Source organism: Melanaphis sacchari, unplaced genomic scaffold (genome assembly GCF_002803265.2).
Source record: "Melanaphis sacchari strain LSU unplaced genomic scaffold, SCAv2.0 Contig55_pilon_pilon, whole genome shotgun sequence".
Classification (NCBI taxonomy): domain Eukaryota; kingdom Metazoa; phylum Arthropoda; class Insecta; order Hemiptera; family Aphididae; genus Melanaphis; species Melanaphis sacchari.
This window is the reverse complement of record NW_020271389.1, coordinates 434,428-453,472: the sequence shown is the minus strand read 5'-3', so window position 1 is coordinate 453,472 and position 19,045 is coordinate 434,428. Positions and strand designations below refer to the sequence as shown.

The 19,045-nt window shown below is 27.5% G+C and overlaps 1 protein-coding gene across 1 annotated transcript; it reads left to right on the top strand.

Moving 5' to 3' along the window:
* Positions 1-18,532, top strand: LOC112599819 (collagen alpha-1(I) chain-like). The gene is made up of 55 exons (XM_025346880.1): positions 1-94; positions 2,048-2,815; positions 2,907-2,947; positions 3,218-3,299; positions 3,428-3,630; positions 3,721-3,810; positions 4,010-4,108; positions 4,865-4,910; positions 5,483-5,544; positions 6,529-6,592; positions 7,010-7,086; positions 7,316-7,354; positions 7,505-7,568; positions 7,765-7,818; positions 8,014-8,111; positions 8,185-8,239; positions 8,379-8,441; positions 8,583-8,636; positions 8,735-8,779; positions 8,982-9,026; positions 9,092-9,127; positions 9,196-9,290; positions 9,496-9,570; positions 10,458-10,503; positions 11,286-11,330; positions 11,586-11,656; positions 11,752-11,806; positions 11,881-11,943; positions 12,154-12,233; positions 12,329-12,382; positions 12,619-12,673; positions 12,741-12,776; positions 13,113-13,229; positions 13,354-13,425; positions 13,499-13,534; positions 13,612-13,701; positions 14,080-14,159; positions 14,247-14,283; positions 14,367-14,456; positions 14,634-14,712; positions 14,861-14,924; positions 15,275-15,319; positions 15,382-15,427; positions 15,556-15,627; positions 16,423-16,475; positions 16,549-16,638; positions 16,720-16,801; positions 16,949-17,011; positions 17,122-17,175; positions 17,248-17,310; positions 17,375-17,508; positions 17,562-17,748; positions 17,807-17,994; positions 18,049-18,270; positions 18,356-18,532. Exons 2-55 carry the CDS (start codon positions 2,056-2,058, stop codon positions 18,500-18,502), a joined length of 4,863 nt encoding a protein of 1,620 aa, XP_025202665.1. The 5' UTR covers positions 1-94; positions 2,048-2,055; the 3' UTR covers positions 18,503-18,532.
* Positions 18,533-19,045: the final 513 nt, after the last annotated feature.

The following is a 19,045-nucleotide window of genomic DNA, read 5'->3' as shown; positions in this document are numbered from 1 at the left end:
TCGCGAAGCGGGCCGCCTCCGCCGCCGCCGCCGCCGCCGACGACGACGACCACGGCGAAAACGTTCCCGTCTGCAGTCGTTCCCGACCACCGCCGTACGATATTTTCGTCGCATTATTTTATTTGATGACTCGCGATATTAAAATTGTTGTGATTTCGAGTGGTACGACCCCTTGGGGTGGGGGAAAATGCCGAAAAGGCATACGTCACGATTATATTATATAATTATAATATGATCACAACGGTTTCCGTGCAAAACGGTTTTAATGTTTGTCTCACGAATTTTGTGATTTTAAAAGGGGAAGGGGGAGAGTGAAATACATATCAGAAAAAAATGGTCTCTCGCAACGGCACGATTTCCGGAAATATGCGATGTATACTTACAGTCGACTCTCGATGATTCGAGGTTGGCGAGACTTGAACGATTTCGAATTGCCGAGTAGTTCAAATTGCCGAGCAGTTCGAAATATCGAGAGCGAAAAATAAATTCGAATTACCGAGAGTTGAGAAAAAAAATTTGTTTTTTTATTATTGTACGTGCTGTATATTTACACATAAAATTTCACCAGATTGGGTGGTATAGTAAATTATCAACAAAAAGGTTATGAGAAATGTGTTTGTCGAGTAAACTTCGAAATTTCGAATTACTGGACGTTGAACAGATGAAACTTCGAATTGTCGCGTTTTAGTGGCCAGTTTTCACAAAATCTGATTTCGAATTGCCGAATGTACTTAAAAGAACGGTATTTATAAGAATTACCGCGAGGTATTCAAGAGAACGAGCACTTACTTCGAATTACCGAAAGTTTCGAATTATTGAAGGTTTGAATTATCCAGAGTTGATTGTACATAATTTACGCACAATACGTGTGTTGTGTTATGCTGCACAATACGAGACGAGAGATTGTTGTTATTACTGTTAGTATTATTATTTTCGATCTCCTGTACCTACCTATGATTTAGAAAAGTGTGACTTTGTGACTCGATGACGTCTTGAAACAGAGCGCCCGTGACATAAAATATATAGGTACACAGCGTGTGCTTTACTATAAATATTAAAGTGTACACACGGCAGTAGTGGTGTAACGGCTAGATGGGAATTGCAGGTTTCCGCGAAATTTCAGGAAAATTTAAAAATGCTTTCGATTTTCTGTAGACGTATTACGTAAGATGCAACCATGTATTCAAATTGTAATAATTTTTACGTACGGATAATGTACTCGATGTCTGAATTGTTTTATATTATAGATTATCACTTCATTTGAATTTCGTGCTAAACTTATGAGGAATATTAATTAAGACACCCTTACTTTAAATATTATTATTTCTTTTCTCATTACATATTGAATAATATTAATTAACAATAATAAAGCAAGAACGCATTAGATTTTTGTCGATGACATAAAATATATCCCGACACAAACATCTAAATTGTCATTTGAATGAAATAGATTAAAGTTTTATATACCTATCTATTAGTTTTCCATTGGAGTGACACATCTTACTTTAAATGTATTATTTTAAAACATAAAATCTACTATTATCGTATAATATTAGATAAATTAATAGCTACTTAATCAAAAAGTATTTGAATTAATTTGCATGTTTAAAAATTAAAAAAAATCGTTACTACCTATATAAAATAATGATTATTAGGTTACACTAATAAACATATATTTAATGTTCACTTTTATGCTTATTTATAAAACATCGTGTAAAATTATAAATAATATGAGAATAATAACAATAAATATTATACATCGATAATTTATAATAGGTATTTAAAAAATTGTTGTTTTTAGTTTACAATTAATGAATAGGATAAGATAACAGAAAAAAAAAATAATACTTTTCTGTGTTTTTCTTGAATTCTGTATAAATCTTGGACACGAAATCAAATATTTATTTTCATATCTACAAATAATTACTATTTATTGAATCGTTAATTAAATATTTAATTTTCTTGAGTAATATCTCCTAGTATTTAATGAGTAATAAGAAGAAAAAAATTGAAAATACTATTGTGTATTAAAATAACGTTGTTTTAGGTGAATCAATGAATAAATCTTCGTTGGACTCATATCTTCCAACTTCGCTACCACCTATACAGTCACCTTACGATATTCAACCCACAGAACCCGATCAACCGGAACTGTATCCAGATGGATATAAAGACGATCTAACGACTCAACGATCTGATCAAGAACCAGAAACACCGATTTATCCAACAGAAATACCGGATAATCCTCAAGAAAGACCAATAGATACACCGGAAGAACCTCTGGAAAGGTCGGAAAACCCAACAGAAAGACAAGGAGAGCTTCCCGAAAGAACAGAAGAAACTACAGAAAGACAGGAGGAACCAACAGAAAGACCAGAAGAATCTACAGAAAGTCCAAATGAAATCACAGAAAGACCAGATGAACCTATCGAAAGGCCAGAAGAGCCAATGGAAATACCAGAAGTGCCCGTGGAAATACCAGAAGAACGTACTGAAATCCTTGAAAAACAAGTTGAAAATCCCGAAGAACCTACCCTAAAATTAGAAAAACCTGCAGAAATACCAGAAGAATCTCAAAGATTTGATATCACTGAAATGCCGTATACAACTAGAACACCAGAATATAGTACAATAATTAGGAATTCATATATTCCACCCCGACCTGTAGAAGAATTTACTAGTGAACCGCCATTTAAACAACCAATGAAAATTACACCATATGGGTCGTCATTTAATAAAACCGTCACGAACAGAAAACAAGAGTTTATTAAAGAATCTCAAATTTCCATAGATAGTAATTTCCAACAAGTATTAGGTAAGTTCATTAAAACAACTATAATTTCAAATTTGTATGATATATAAATATATAGGTATATTATTTTATAATTTTATTTCTTTTTTTAAAGCAACAACAATAGCGCCATTCTATTCAGTACCACTTACTCGAGTAAGTACCAGCATGATATAGTTAAATAGTTTTATACCTAAAATACTAAAAATACCACACTTAAAATATTAACTTTATAAATATTGAAACGAAATATGTGGTTTAAGGTGATGATTAAAGAATAAAGAATGTTTTACATTACCTGTAATCATAGTTATATTTTAATATAGCGTCGTTAATTTAAAATGCATGTTCGTTTTTTATAACTAGTGTCATTACGGAACTATAGTAAATAACATCTAACTACATTTGTATGATATAATTGCTTAGGGAGAACCAGGCCTTCAAGGCGAACCAGGAAAACCTGGACAACATGGTGATCGAGGTGTCCCGGGTACACCGGGAGTACCAGGTTAATAATTAATATACGTATATACGTAACGTTTCTAACATTATCATTTATTTTCATGTTAAAATCCTTTGATTTATATTGCTAAATTATGAAATAGACCTTTAATTAAAAGTAAACATATGTTTAAGGAATGCCTGGACTTCCCGGACCTGTTCCGGATGTTAGCACATATTACCAGCAATTAGCTCAAGTTCACGGAAATCTAGATAAAGGTCCTATAAATAGTGGTTATCCGCCAGAAGCATTTCACACTATGCAAGCACAAGTTGGTCCGGTTGGAATGAGAGGACCTCCTGGTCCTCCAGGACCTCCTGGGCCCCAAGGTTTCCAAGTATGATTTAGTTTTTAACTTTTTAATACTATTAAACAAAATATTTATTTCGAATTTTCTTTATTTAAAAAATGATTTATATTTTATAAGGGTCCTCGTGGAGAAACTGGTGATATAGGTGCTCCAGGCCCTGCTGGCCCAATTGGGCCCAGAGGTATTCCTGGATTACCCGGTAGGGATGTAAGTATACATTGCAAGCATACCGAATACATGCTCAATTCATAATAAATATATATTTTATTAAAATTGAAAATATTTAAAGGCATTTAATATTATTATTTTATAAGATTTTATATGTTAGATGTATGAGTTGACTATAGGTAAATTATGTGTAAGTTATATTAAATGTCTTAAAATAGTTTGTATATAATTATCTTAGGGCGAGCGAGGCCATGATGCAGAACCAGGACAACCAGGCACTATTGGTCCTGCTGGACCTAGAGGTTTACCTGGAATGCCAGGTATACCCGGAATGAAGGTATTTAATACACACACACACTTATATATATATATGTATTCGTATTACCTTAATGTTTTATTAAATTCAACGTATCCAACTATGCTTTTTTATTGCACTTTTATTTCTACTTTAAAGAAACTTCTATAACTACACCCTGAAAATCTATTTATACTTAAATCTATTTAAAATGTAAATATTTTTTTAACTTTTAAAATATTAACATACATTTCATGTTCGATCTACAAAATCAGTAATCACTTACAATTTTACAAAAAATATGATAATAAAAGTTATTTTTTTTTTTTATTTTGAGTTTGAATGAATAAATCAAAACGTCTATAAGTTATAATTTCAGAAACTTGTCAAACGCCAAAATAATGAAAAATGTGTTAGATTCAGATTATTGTTTTATTAAATAAAACACTTTGTTTAGTGCAAAAACCCGTCAAGTATCGAAACTCTATGGTTTTTTGGTCAAATAATGTGTTTAGTTCAGAAACCTATTAATAAATGGCATTTGACGAATTTCTGCAGCAAACTGGGAATTTTAAAATTTGCATTTAACGGGTTTCTAAAATAATCGATTCAATTATATGGGCTTTTAAAAAATTAGTTTCTCTAAATCAGTTTAAAAATATTGATTGCAAAGAAAGATATTTACAGGGAAAAACATGGTGAAAATGCGATACGCCGTTTACATAAAAATTTTAAATTAATTATGTAATAGTGAGTAAAAAGAATTGTATTGTATTTATTTATATTTTTAAATTATAGGGTCATATTGGTTACCCTGGCGTCGACGGTGCAAAAGGCGAACAAGGTAATATATGAGTAACTTAAAACTATTGTTCGTGCTGTAATTTATTGTTATTTTTAAAGAATTTTTTTATTTACATTATTATTATCACTAAATTAGTTTATACGGAAACGTTATTATATGTATACTATGTAGGTATATGCTATACTACTTTAATGTTATAATTACTTTTGAATTTTTAATGATATTATATATTTATACTATTATTAATATGGCCATAAAGTAAACTATAATATGTTTATATATATATATATATACCTAATGATTTATTGAACCAAGAATCTTGTTTTAAAATGGCTTATGTTTTCGATATCATACATCACCATGTTTCATAGTATTTAAAAAATATTTTTTTTTACTGGAATTAAAATTTTTATTATACTCATTTTAAAAGTTTTAGTAAAATGCAATGATTGCATACTACACATTATATAAAACTTTTATATTTTAAGATAATAAATAATACACAATATCTGTTACGAATACATTCCTTTATCAACAAAAAATAATATGTATATTCGTTTAACTTTTTTTTAAATACATTTGGTAATTTTTGTTTGTATTTATTATTGCAGGAGCAACCGGTGAAAAAGGATCTATGGGGTCTCCTGGTCAACCTGGCATTACTGGATCAGTAGTAAGTATTATAATCTAATACTTTGGGTAATATAAACTAAAATTTAAAAATATATGTAACTTGTAATTATTGGTATCTAATAATTTATAAATTTATTAGATTTCCAATAACAATAAATTATTTTCATTTGAGATTAACAATTTAAACTATTATTAATAGTGCCTATATGACATAAGTACAATATAATTTATAATAATTTTATAATATAAACAGTAGCTACTCATGGGATTTCCATAAGGTGGTGCACAATAAGCGTATTTCGATATGTACCTATTGTGTCAATGAACACAATTTTTTATGAACATATCAATAATAATGTACTTGGGTTTTTTTTAAACATTTAGAATAATAAAATAAAAATAAATTTAGAAAAATAGTATAATATGCAATATGGTGTGTTGTTATTTTGACGATTGTCGTTATGGCGTAGCATAATAAAAATACATTTTGTGCATGTGAATAATATTAATACGGCCGTTTGGTAGGTATTTTATAAGCTTGTGCTTCACAAAAGTATAGTTTTTTCACACCAGAGCTGCAGAAACTTTTCTTTATTTTTTAATTTTGATCGTGTTTCTTCATCATTGATACCTCACAAACTAGATATATTAAATTTAAATTAAATTATAAAACTTTGCACCTATACGCAAAATGATCTTAAGTTACCAAGAATATTTATTACATTACGTTTATTCATTACTATACGCTCAGAATTTAAAAATATATTTATCATGTTAATAAGTTTTATGAGTTATTTCAAGTTCAGTATGATAATTATTTTTTAAATGTTGTAGAAAAATCATTAAATCAAAGTGTAACAATTTACATAATTTGAACGATTACTAAAACTTTTGTTTCTTATAATACTTTGATCAGTGAAATAATAATTAAAATATGTTAACTTTAACTATACAATATTATGTATAAGTTTTTCTATGCAATTTGTCATTATAGATGTCTTATTATTTACGAATTTTAATGCAGGGTCCTATTGGCGCACGAGGAGAAAGAGGCAGAGAAGGACCTCCTGGACCACCAGGCATTCGAGGTCTGCTTACATTTAATTATAATATAATTAATTAATAAAAACTAAAAATTTTGTAATACTTATGAAGTTTTAGTACAAATCTTACAAGAAAAAATGTTTTAAATATTTTTTTTCCAAAACATGCTGTATTATAAAAGAATTTTATTATTTTAGTAAAACTAATATGTTTTCACAATACGTTAAAAATCTTCAATATTTTTTTTTTATTTAAAAATTTGTAACACCACCAAATCTAATGATATTAACATGGCATATAAATTGATATATATATAGTAATGAAGATAATACATAATTTACTATATTTATTTATTATTTCTTATTTAATCATTAATTATCAATCTCGATAAATTAAATATTTAAATATATAATAAAGTAAATTATTATCTACGTATATGCGTACTAAATTTGAAAATTTAGGTGCTGATGGTTTACCCGGAGCTATTGGTCCTCCAGGAAATATTGGGAAAGCTGGTCCACCAGGATTTCCGGGTTCGGTATGTTATTATACTCATATTACAATAAATGTTTTCATATTAAGTTTTTTTGTTAATTTAATTATTATCAAATATTCTATATTATTTTAAAATTGTTAATAGAACTAATAATTGTATTACATTTAATTGTACGAGTATACTCGTCTCATAATTCTATAAATATAAATATGTTTTTAAGTTAAAAAATTAAATAGACCCATATTTTTAATGTAAAGATTTTTAATTATAGATTGGTGCAAAAGGAGATATAGGTTTACCAGGACCAAAGGTATGTGACGTTCATAGAAATTATAGAAATTAATAATAATTATACTATGGTATATCATTCATGGTGGATATTGTTATTTAAAATCAAATTATTATTATTATTGTTATAAACCTAAAACTAATAAAAAAATATGTCTTTTAATTATTACAGGGTAGTTTCGGTTTGCAAGGACCAAGAGGTGAATCTGGAAAATCTGGTGAAACAGGCGAACCAGGTATGTAAACAATACAATATTTATTGCGTATTATCATAACTTATATATACATTTCAGCCATAAATAATTCATATTTATTATATTTGCTTTAATCTTTAAATTTTAAACCAGCAAGTATTTATAAATGAAATGATAATAAATATTATATGAATTATAAGCTTAAAATAAATTGATTAATATAAAATAAAATGTATAGGTATTCCGGGAACACCAGGAAAAGATGGTAATCCAGGAGAAAAAGGCAGTCCAGGTATTATATATGGTTATTTAGATAAAGTATCAAAATTATCAATACATATTTCGTATAATTAAAAAAATTAAATTATTAGATATTATGATTTATTAAACACAGATTTTAATATTAGTTATTCATAAATTAAGTTTATACAATTAAATTAAAAGTAATATTCAATACAAACCTAATTTTGGAAAATATATATTTTAGGAGCTAGTGGGCCCATTGGTCCATCTGGTTTTCCGGGACCTCGAGGTGCTCCAGGGGAACCAGGTAGTGTTGGACCACCTGGTATAAAAGGAGCTGACGTAAGTTAAAAAACGTATAATTAATTCTAAAAATATTATTAGTACTAATTATATTACTTATTTTTTCTTTAAGGGATTAAATGGCGAACGTGGTTATAAGGGAGAACCAGGAATAAAGGGCGAAACTGGTAAGATGCATTTTTTTTTTAGTATTATATTTAAATGTTTCTTGTTTATATATTTATGTATAATAATTTTTGATAAAATAACTAATTTTAGTTATAAAATAAAATTTTAAATAATATATTGAAATTAATCTATGATTAGGAGCTCCTGGCCCAAGAGGATTGCCTGGTATTGATGGGCCGGAAGGTAAACGAGGCAGAAAAGGTAAATTAAATAAATATTTTTATTTAAAATGATGATGATAAATATGTGTTATTTTAATAAAATATCAAGTTTATTTTTAATCGAAAAAAAACATCAGGTATTCATAATATATTTATGAAAATATTATTTTATTTTATTTAGGTTCTGAAGGTCCTCGAGGATTAACTGGAATTCAAGGTGAACGTGGTTTGCCAGGTAATTTAAAAACTAGATTAATTATATTTTATTATCTAAAAAAATATATTTCTACTTATTATACATAATAATATGTACCTATATATTTTTATTTTCAGGCGAACGTGGATTACCTGGTCCAGACGGATCACCAGGAACCAAAGGTATTAACTTGGATACTATAATATTAATTAATATTAAATGTAAAAATTATAATGACAAACAGTTATGTTTAAATTTACTATATATAAGTATATAATTATTATATATACATTATATTTATGTAGTCAGCATTACACAATATTTTTATATTTTGTAATAGGTTTGACCTATGTAAAAAAATAATTTACTATTGATGATTTTTAGGATCAATGGGTGATCGAGGATCAGAAGGACCTCCTGGTCCAAAAGGTATTATTTATCGGATATAGGATTTGTATGAATAAACAAGTTCAAAATAATTGTAAATTTTGTAGGTGCTGTTGGTGACACTGGAAGACCGGGCATGGCAGGTTTGAAATCTCATAATCTATATCTACTTATAAATATATTTACATATATTATCTAAAATGATACTTAGGTCTTCAAGGATTGAGTGGATCTATAGGTAAGCCAGGACCTCCAGGAAAGCCTGGACCACCAGGTGAACGTGGTATACCTGGTGCAGATGGAAAGGTAAAACTATTGCATTATCGCACAATAAAGCATTTTAAATAACTAATATAAATCATTACTGATAATTCGTAATAACATGTACATAAAAATTATAACAATTTATTTTATTTCGAATTGTAATGTACAAATAAATGTTATGTACTTATAATATTTATGAAATTTATATATCATGTAATGATTGATTTAAAAAATTTTTAATTTTTAGATTGGAGAACCAGGATCACCAGGTCTGCAAGGTTTACCAGGACCAATAGGTCCACCAGGCGATAAAGGTTTAACTGTAAGTATACTTATTGCATAAAAATTGTTTGAAAATTATTGTTGTCAAAATCGTAAATTTTGACATTATTGATAACTATCTAGTCAAATAATATAATACTTGAGAACGTTGGTTATTTAACTTATCAAGAGCATATATTTATAAATTGATAAATCAGAACATTTTGTACTTTGATGCATTGAATAATTAGTTAAATATTTTTGATTGTTTAATAGACAATGGTATCTGTTATGAAGTTTAAGTATTAAGTATATATGACTTTATTTTAGAAAAACAATGAGTGTTAATTTACTGTATGGCAAAGATTAAGTACAAACTAATGATAAATTAAAAAAAATATTAAAATTATTTAAATATCTTTAATATTGTTGACATTTTCTGCATCAATAAGATATTCGATAAAACAAAATCAATACCTATAAAATCAACATCTGAGTTATCAGATATTTTATCTATTTTTAATAACTTTATATCCTTTTTAAGTTTAAACGGTAATAAATATATTATATATATATATAAAATTATAAAAAGTTATTTTTCATTTTTTTTAAATGTATGGTATATTGTCTATGTAAATGATAGTGTTTTCAGAAAATATAAACTTTTCACACTATTTCAAGTTATTTCAATATAAAAATTTTATCATTTAATATTTAAAAGTTAAATGTTAAAAAATTAAAAATATATACTTGTTTCCAAAATGTGAAGAATTTATTTAAATTACGTGATAAAAATGGTTTTAAAAAACATATCAATTTTCTTATTAAAGAATCACTATGTTTTGTATAAATGTATAACAAATTGTACATAATACAATATATAAAACATACTTATATTCTATAAATATATTATACTACCTATGGAAATAATTAATTTTATTAAAACAGGGAGAACCAGGAGCAGCTGGTGAAGTCGGACCTCCTGGAGCACCAGGTTTGTATGAATTTAATTTATAATAAAAAATGACAATTGAGTAAAAAAATAGAAATCCTAAACCTTTAATAAAAACATTTTTTTTTTTTTTTTTTATTCGTCATAATTTTTATTTGTACCTATACGTATACAAAAATAATTTATTAATACTCATAATGTGCATTAAAACACCTATACCGAAATGTAGCTAAAATGCCTACTCTTAGCGCCGTCTACTACTCATTTTTATAATTATATAATAATACTTAATAATAATATTATTGTCAGATAATTCATAGTGTACTATTCTAGTATAATATCAATGTGTTATTGCTATTTATGAGTAATTGATTTATTCAGCCCGATAACTGCCCATTAACTGACAACTGATATAAAAACAAACCACTTGTACATTAACTAGAGTATTTATTAAAAAAAACAATACATTTTACCATTTATAAAGCGCGCTTTAAAGTTAACGTCATAGTATTTAACAGTACCGTGTTAGATATGTATATTATAGTTAAATTATTATAGGGGCTTAGTTTATAAATAGCATAATATTTTGAGAATCACTGTTAAGTGTTAGTGTGTCGGAAAATCATTAAACGTTGACTATGCTATTTTTATACTACATAGTTAGCTCTAATCACACGCATTTAATTAAAAGTTTATACAGTTGAAAATTTTGAGTAAATTGTCTACAATTATGTAAGAAAAATTACTTTACTATGGTTCAATTCTATTATTCAGCTAGTTAAAAATTAAATTGTATAATATGAATTTAATATTTTATTTTATAGGACCCAAAGGTGATTTAGGAAAAGAAGGACCTCCAGGCAATCCTGGTAAGTATAATACCATAATTTTACTATTTTATGTATAGGTACTAGATAGTAAACTCTAAAATTCTAAATAGTTATATATATTATTATTCTCAATAGTACATATTTCTAAAAAAGTAACAACATTTATTAGATTATATAATTGTAAATTATAAGATATTTATAACATATTTTAACTTTTTTTTTTTAATTGTATTCATATCATTCAGTTATATTACTATCAAATTGCATAATTTAATACATATTTGATATTTGAAGGTATACCTGGTAAGCCAGGGTTGGATGGTGAGAGAGGAGCAGTTGGTCCACCCGGGTCTATTGGTTCACAAGTTAGTACTGATTAGAGTATACTTAAAATTGAGATTAAATATGTACTATGTACATAATATATTCAATACTTAAATTGCACATTTCTTTAATTTAGGGTGTACCAGGAGTACCTGGTAATCCGGGCCAACCTGGTAAAGATGGAGAACAAGGTAAATTTATTGAATAATTAATTTTATTTCGAATTTAATAACACATTATGTTTATTTTTGTATTTTTTATATAGGCCAACAAGGATATGCAGGAAAAGCGGGTGAACCAGGAACTAGAGGTGAACGTGGATTTCCCGGTTAGTATATGATAATTATTTTATAATAATAATTCTAAAAATATTTATTTAGTTTTATAAGTTTACTCATATTAAGTTTTTGTGTTAAAATTATTTAAACTAAAAACTATTAATATTTGATTATAAAATATATACCAAATAATAATAAGAAGTAGTGATTAATTTTTATTATATAATATTTTGATATAATCTGTTAAAAATAAATTTTAGGTGAGAGAGGCCCTATTGGTCATCCAGGACTACAAGGAGTTAAAGGAGAACCAGGAATAGCTGGTCCTGATGGGCCAACCGTAAGTCTTTTATTTGAAAATTTATCACTTAATGCTAAATATGAACAATATAATAAGCTATCTAAATTTAATTAAACATATTTTGTACATTCTAGGGACTACAAGGAATTAAAGGTGACAAAGGACATTCAGGATCACCAGGACTAATGGTAAATTTAAATACATTTTCTAATCATTCAAATTTTTTTATTCATAAATGTATAAATGTATAGACTATAGTTTTTTTTTTTTATTACAAATATTATTCATTTGTTATAATAAAAGTAATGAATATTTGGTACAAGTATATTATACTAGTAAAATAATTTATAACTATAGTTATTTTTTTTTTTTTTTTTTGAGAAATATAAATGACACAAATGTATTTTACATAATATATATTTAGGGTATACCTGGGTTAAGAGGTGATCAAGGACCATCTGGTTTGAAAGGGGAACGAGGTGTGTAGTTTATTTTAATAATGTATTGTAAACTTTAAATCCTAAAATTAATTATCTATTATTATAGGTTCTACTGGAGCACAAGGACCATCAGGTTCACCGGGTAAATGTTTAAAATTATTTATTAATGTTTAATATTGTAATAATTCAAATTTAAAAGATTTAGGTAATGTAGAGTTAACATTATTTGTTTTAAAATATTACTAAATTTTTATTATTTAATAAGTAAAATGCACACAGTTGGCTCACATTTAATAACCTGGATAAAAAAATTAATTAATAATTATTTTTAAATTATCAAATCATAGAAACTAAATACGTATAATAAATTATTATTATATAATTATTTAATTTGTCTCAATTAAATTCTAGTTTGTTGTTAAAATAAAATATATCTACTAAAACTAATAACTAACAATTTAAAAATTAATTAATAAAGGTCCTGCCGGAGAAAGAGGGCCTCAAGGGTTTGTTGGTCCAATTGGTCCACCTGGTGAACCAGCTGAACGAGGTGAGCCCGGATCTACAGGACCACCAGGAGAACCCGGTGCACCAGGTTGGTATAACATAAATCAAAATTAAAAATTGTGAAATAGCATGTATTATATAACAACTTTAATATCTACTTATCTACAGAGAAAATTTGAAAATTATTTTATTTTCATTAAATACTTTTTTAGGCACACCTGGCGAGAGAGGGCCATTTGGACCTCAAGGTGTTCAAGGCTTCCCTGGATCACCAGGATCAGTAGGTATGACTATTGAGTATATTATAGCATATAAAAGAAAGTTATTAAAAATACATTATTTTAAAATATTACATAGGTATGCCAGGTCCAAAAGGTGATAGAGGAGATATAGGTTAGTATCTTAATTAATTACAAGTAAAAATTATAATTACAATGTTATTCAGTGTTAAAAAAATGTATTGAATACAGGAATGAAAGGCGAGCAAGGAAATCCCGGACCAATTGGAAAAATGGGAGAACCTGGCCTTACCGGTGCTGTGGGTTTAATTGGTCCAAAAGGTGATTATTTATATTGAATAAGAATGTAAGATTATTTCTTAAAACGTATCTATTTATTTAGTGTTAGATGTATAATTGTATATATAGGTACTCGTAAATATACATAGTTGTAAAGATTCAGACCATTCTTAAATTGAAATATTTTAATTAACTACAATAGATTAATTGTAAATAGAAAAGGTATACAATAAACATGTTCATACACATATCGTACCTACGTTTTATAATGGTAACGATTATTTGTGAAATATTTTCCTAACAATAAACCACCCAACTCTTAATGAAAAGAATTGGCATCAAGCGGATACGATTTTTATAAATGCATAGCAATATAATTTATCCAATTTATGATTATTTAAATTTTTTTTTTAATTTTAGGTAGTCGCGGAGATCAAGGTAGTAAGGGTGATATAGGGTTAATGGGAATACCCGGTAGAGTTGGAGAACGAGGGCCACAAGTAAAAATAATTACCTACCTATAAATTGATTCATTATTTATACATTTATTAATAACTTGCATAAATTATATTATTATAACACTTTAGGGATATCCTGGGCCAACTGGACCTCCAGGACCACCAGGTATTACATAATAGTAGTGAAGCATGATATAAAAACTGTTAGATTCCATATTAAAAGCAGACATTATGTTATTTTCAATATAGGTTTGGTTGGAGCAAAAGGATGGCAAGGTGAACCGGGTAAACAGGGCATGCCAGGAAATGTTGGAGCACCAGGTTTACGTGGATTAGATGGTAATATGCGATTTTAGCAAATAATTAATAAACATACTAAAAAAAAAAAATTAATAAAATTGATAACAATAGCTCAAATTTTATAATTATGTACCAGCTATTCTTACTCAATCAAAATAAATACATATAATTAATGTTAAATTTGATAGTGAAAAATAAAATACAATAAAATTGTAGGTCCCAAAGGTGAAACTGGTGCAGATGGAGCTCCTGGACCCCCAGGACCAATTGGTCCCCAAGGAGCTGTAGGAGAAAGGTGATTATAGTATATTTATATTTATTTTACATTTTTTATTTCATGAAGGTACCTAACTAAAAAATTATCTCGTACAAAGATAAAAAACAAAATTGGTTTTAAGTATAACCTTTTATATTTTGAACATATTTTTACTATATTATTTCAGAGGATTAACAGGAGTTCCAGGCAGTCAAGGACCAATCGGAATGCGAGGAACACAAGGACTACCAGTAAGTATAATAATTATATTTTATTGTGTTGCTCAATAGATGACAACATTTGAACTGTAATTTTTTCTTGCTTTATTTCTTTTAAAATATTTAACATTATTACTTCTGTTTAAAAGGTATTTAAAAAAATTATACTTGCATTTTTTTAATCGTCGTTATCTATATAGCGGTATAGATAATCATGGTTTTGAAATAATTTTAATTTAAACATTTGAATAAAAATTTAGAACATCTTGGTTTACAAATCCATATATTTTCTATATATGTTTATAATCTAATACTCATATTCATCGTGTTATCATCATTTATTATTTATTGTTTTATACTAATGTATTTAAATTTATTAAAAGGGCGAAAAGGGATCTCCAGGAAAACCAGGATCAGATGGTTCACAGGTACTATATCTACTGAATATTACATTTGAATTTAAATTAATAAATTGCATAATATTATTTAGGGAATTCAAGGTTTATCCGGTCCTCCAGGTCCACCGGGACCTCAAGGTTTGTAATTTATAAAATTTTTAATACTTATTAATACTATAATATGTTAATATGATGTTTTACAGTTATTTGTTATCTGTAAATAAAATTAGGAATTAATAATTATATACTATTTATATATTTTGTAGGTGAAAGAGGTCAAGATGGAGCTACTGGTTTACCTGGAGCACCAGGAATCAGCGGAAGACCAGGAGATAAAGGTTAGAATCTTAATTAATTCTGATCTTATAACTTAAGATAGAAAATGTACCAATGATTTAAAAATTCACTAAACATTACTTAAAAACTGGAGAAAAAAATAACAATTTTATTTTGTAAATCATACATATAACTACATTACGGCCGAGTTATTGATTATAAATACTCATTTAAAAATAGTCAATGGTTTAATTGCCTCTATTATTAATTAATAATTATTATACATTATTTTTCAATTAAATATCAAATATTCTCAAAATAAGAACTTAAAATATCTATAAAAAATAAAACATATCATTATTTAAGTTACACTATTTTTTAAACTTCGGTATCAAAATAAAAATGTTATTAATTGTCAACTACATTTAACGCATTTAAAAAATATATTAGTTACTGTATATTCGATATTTTTTTTAACCTGTAAGAAAAAACTAAAAAGTTGATAATTTCAACGAAAAATACATTATAAAACCAATACATTCATTTCTCTGATTAGAATCTGAAATCTATTTTAATTTAAAAATTTTAAAAATTAACATAGTTTATATTTAAATATATAGTTTAGGTATACATGGTATTATTATGTGAGAGTAAATAAAAATATGAAAAATGCAATTTAAAAATTACGTATTTTCAATCGTTGAACAACAAAAGAAATTAGTTTCTTTTCAGCATTTTATTTGTATCTATCACTTTTGCATGAAAAAATATATAAAATTTATCAAAATAATTTTTTTTTTATTAACCTATTTATTTATTCAATAAATTAATTTTTACGTTAAATAATATTATTTCAGGTCCACCAGGATCACCTGGTAATCTAGGTAGTCCAGGATCACCAGGAATGATTGTAAGTTATATATTATTACCAAAAAATATATACCTACACGTATTTATTTATCGATTATTACATTAAAATGTAGGGTCCACAAGGATTACCTGGTCCAATCGGGAACCCAGGCGAACGAGGTTTACGTGGTGAAAATGGCCCTCAAGGTGTAGAAGGACCTCCTGTAAGTTAAAGTACCTAATTCATTTAATTAGTTTCCACATCCGCATATGTAAGCTTTTATTGTAGTATACTTTAATTTTAGGGTCAAAGAGGTAAAGCAGGCCCTCCTGGAGTTCAAGGAGAAAAGGGAGATAAAGGAGAAATAGGTCCTGAAGGGATGAAAGGTATTGTATTACATTAGAATACTATATTACACGTAGTAGGCATTAATTAGTATTTCTAAAACAATATATTCATGACATGCAATTAAATAATATATTTTGCTTAGTTTAGATAATGCATTATGATTTATGATTTTATGATTTATACAGGTCATAAGGGCCTAATGGGCTTACAAGGACTACCAGGTGCCCCAGGAGCTGATGGTCAAAAGGGTAAAAATTTTAACAATTAAAGATTATTTAAAAAAACAGCCATAACTAGATCAACATTGCTGTATGCTATTTAAAACAAAATATATTTTATAATTTATTATTTTTATTAGGTAATATTGGGTATCCTGGACCCCCTGGACCTGTTGGTGATCCAGGATCAAAAGGTAATAGTAGCTCTATTTAATATTAGAATAATAGGTTTTGTGTAATTAAAAATAATTCTTAATTTTTATTAGGGCCCCCGGGACAAGATGGAAATCCTGGGTTACCAGGTTTAGCAGGACAACCGGGTCCTAGGGGTAAGAATATCATTGTTATTTGACTCTTTAAATGTAAAAAAATAAATCATGATAAATATTTAAGGACTAACTGGTGAACGAGGTTCTGATGGAATACCAGGAGCACCTGGTTTACCTGGACCACCCGGACCTCCAGGTGAAGCATTGGCTTATGATATGGCTGCGCTTTCCGCATTATTAACTCAAGGACATAACAAGGTAGAATTAAAATTAATTATTTTTTTTAAGATATTAACTTATAATTGGAATAGGGACCAAATGATGGTACACATCAAGATCAACCCGAAATGACAGAAACGGAAAGACGTGAATTAATATTCAATGCGTATAAAAAATTGAAAACGTCATTTGAGAAGTTTAAGAAACCAAACGGTGAAAAAGATAGCCCAGCCAAGACATGTAAAGATTTATATGCAGCTTATCCTTCTCTTGAAAGCGGTAGGAAATTTTTTTTTTAATAATTTTTATACGATTGATAAAATACAAACGATTTTAGGAGAATATTGGGTGGATCCCAATGAAGGAGATGTTCGTGACGCGGTGCTCGTACGATGTGATCACATTACAAAGAGTACATGTATAAAACCTCAGCCAGATCATATAGGACCAATAGATTTTGCCGATTTTGGAAATAGAAATCATCAATCTGAAATTTGGTTATCTGAATTTGGAAATACTGGACAGGTTGTAAATAGTGTAAACAATCACAGCCAATTCTAATTAAATGCCTTCTTTTAGATATCATATAAAGCTGATAGCAATCAAATCACTTTTTTACAACTATTATCGGAATCAGCTACTCAAAATTTAACATATCACTGTAAAAAATCAATTGGCTATTTTGATGTGGAAAACAAATCATACAAAAAAGGATTGAAACTAGTTGGATTTAACGATGCCGATATTACTCCTAGAGGGAATCCAAAAATGAAATACTCTGCTATTGAAGATGAATGCAAGGTAATTGTATATTTTGTAAATGATAGTTATACTATACATATTTTACAATTAATATTTCATAATTTCTGTTTTTTTTTTTTTGTAGACTCGGTCAGACGAATGGAAAAAAACAACAATTTCATATACAACTGATCGCCCGTCTCGCTTACCAATTGTTGATGTTGTTCTACGAGACTTTAATGAAAATGGTCAAAGTTTTAGCATACATTTAAGTTCAGTGTGTTTTGTATAAATAATAATAAAAAAAAATAAAAAACAATAACTCAGTTAGATTTCTTTAAATACTTAGCACATTCAATTAATTAAACACAATAATATTTAAAAATAAATTAGTCTAGAACTGAAATAGTTAAGTAAATAATATAAAACTAAAATGATGGGATAGTTAACATAGTTTTTTTGATTAGGTCAATAAAACAACAGTAGAAGTTTAAAACATGATGCTAAGTGGTATTAGTGGTAAAACAAAGACAATTTTGAGCAATCACAATAAATTGTTATTGTTACTCAAAATCTTTTAGGGTTCTTCTTTTACATTTATCACTCATGAGTCATGAATCATGATTAAAAATTAACAAGTTAACAGACTTCTATGTGGTATGAATGTATGATGAAGAATGAGAAAAGTCATATGTCATGACTTGAATCATTTGAATTTTAAATTATATCACAAAATATAAATAACTACAGGGTAAAATGTAATTTAGGTACTTACACTTGCATCAAGAGGTACAAAAATTTCCATAAAAATAGCAGAGTAGGTATCAGCTACTTT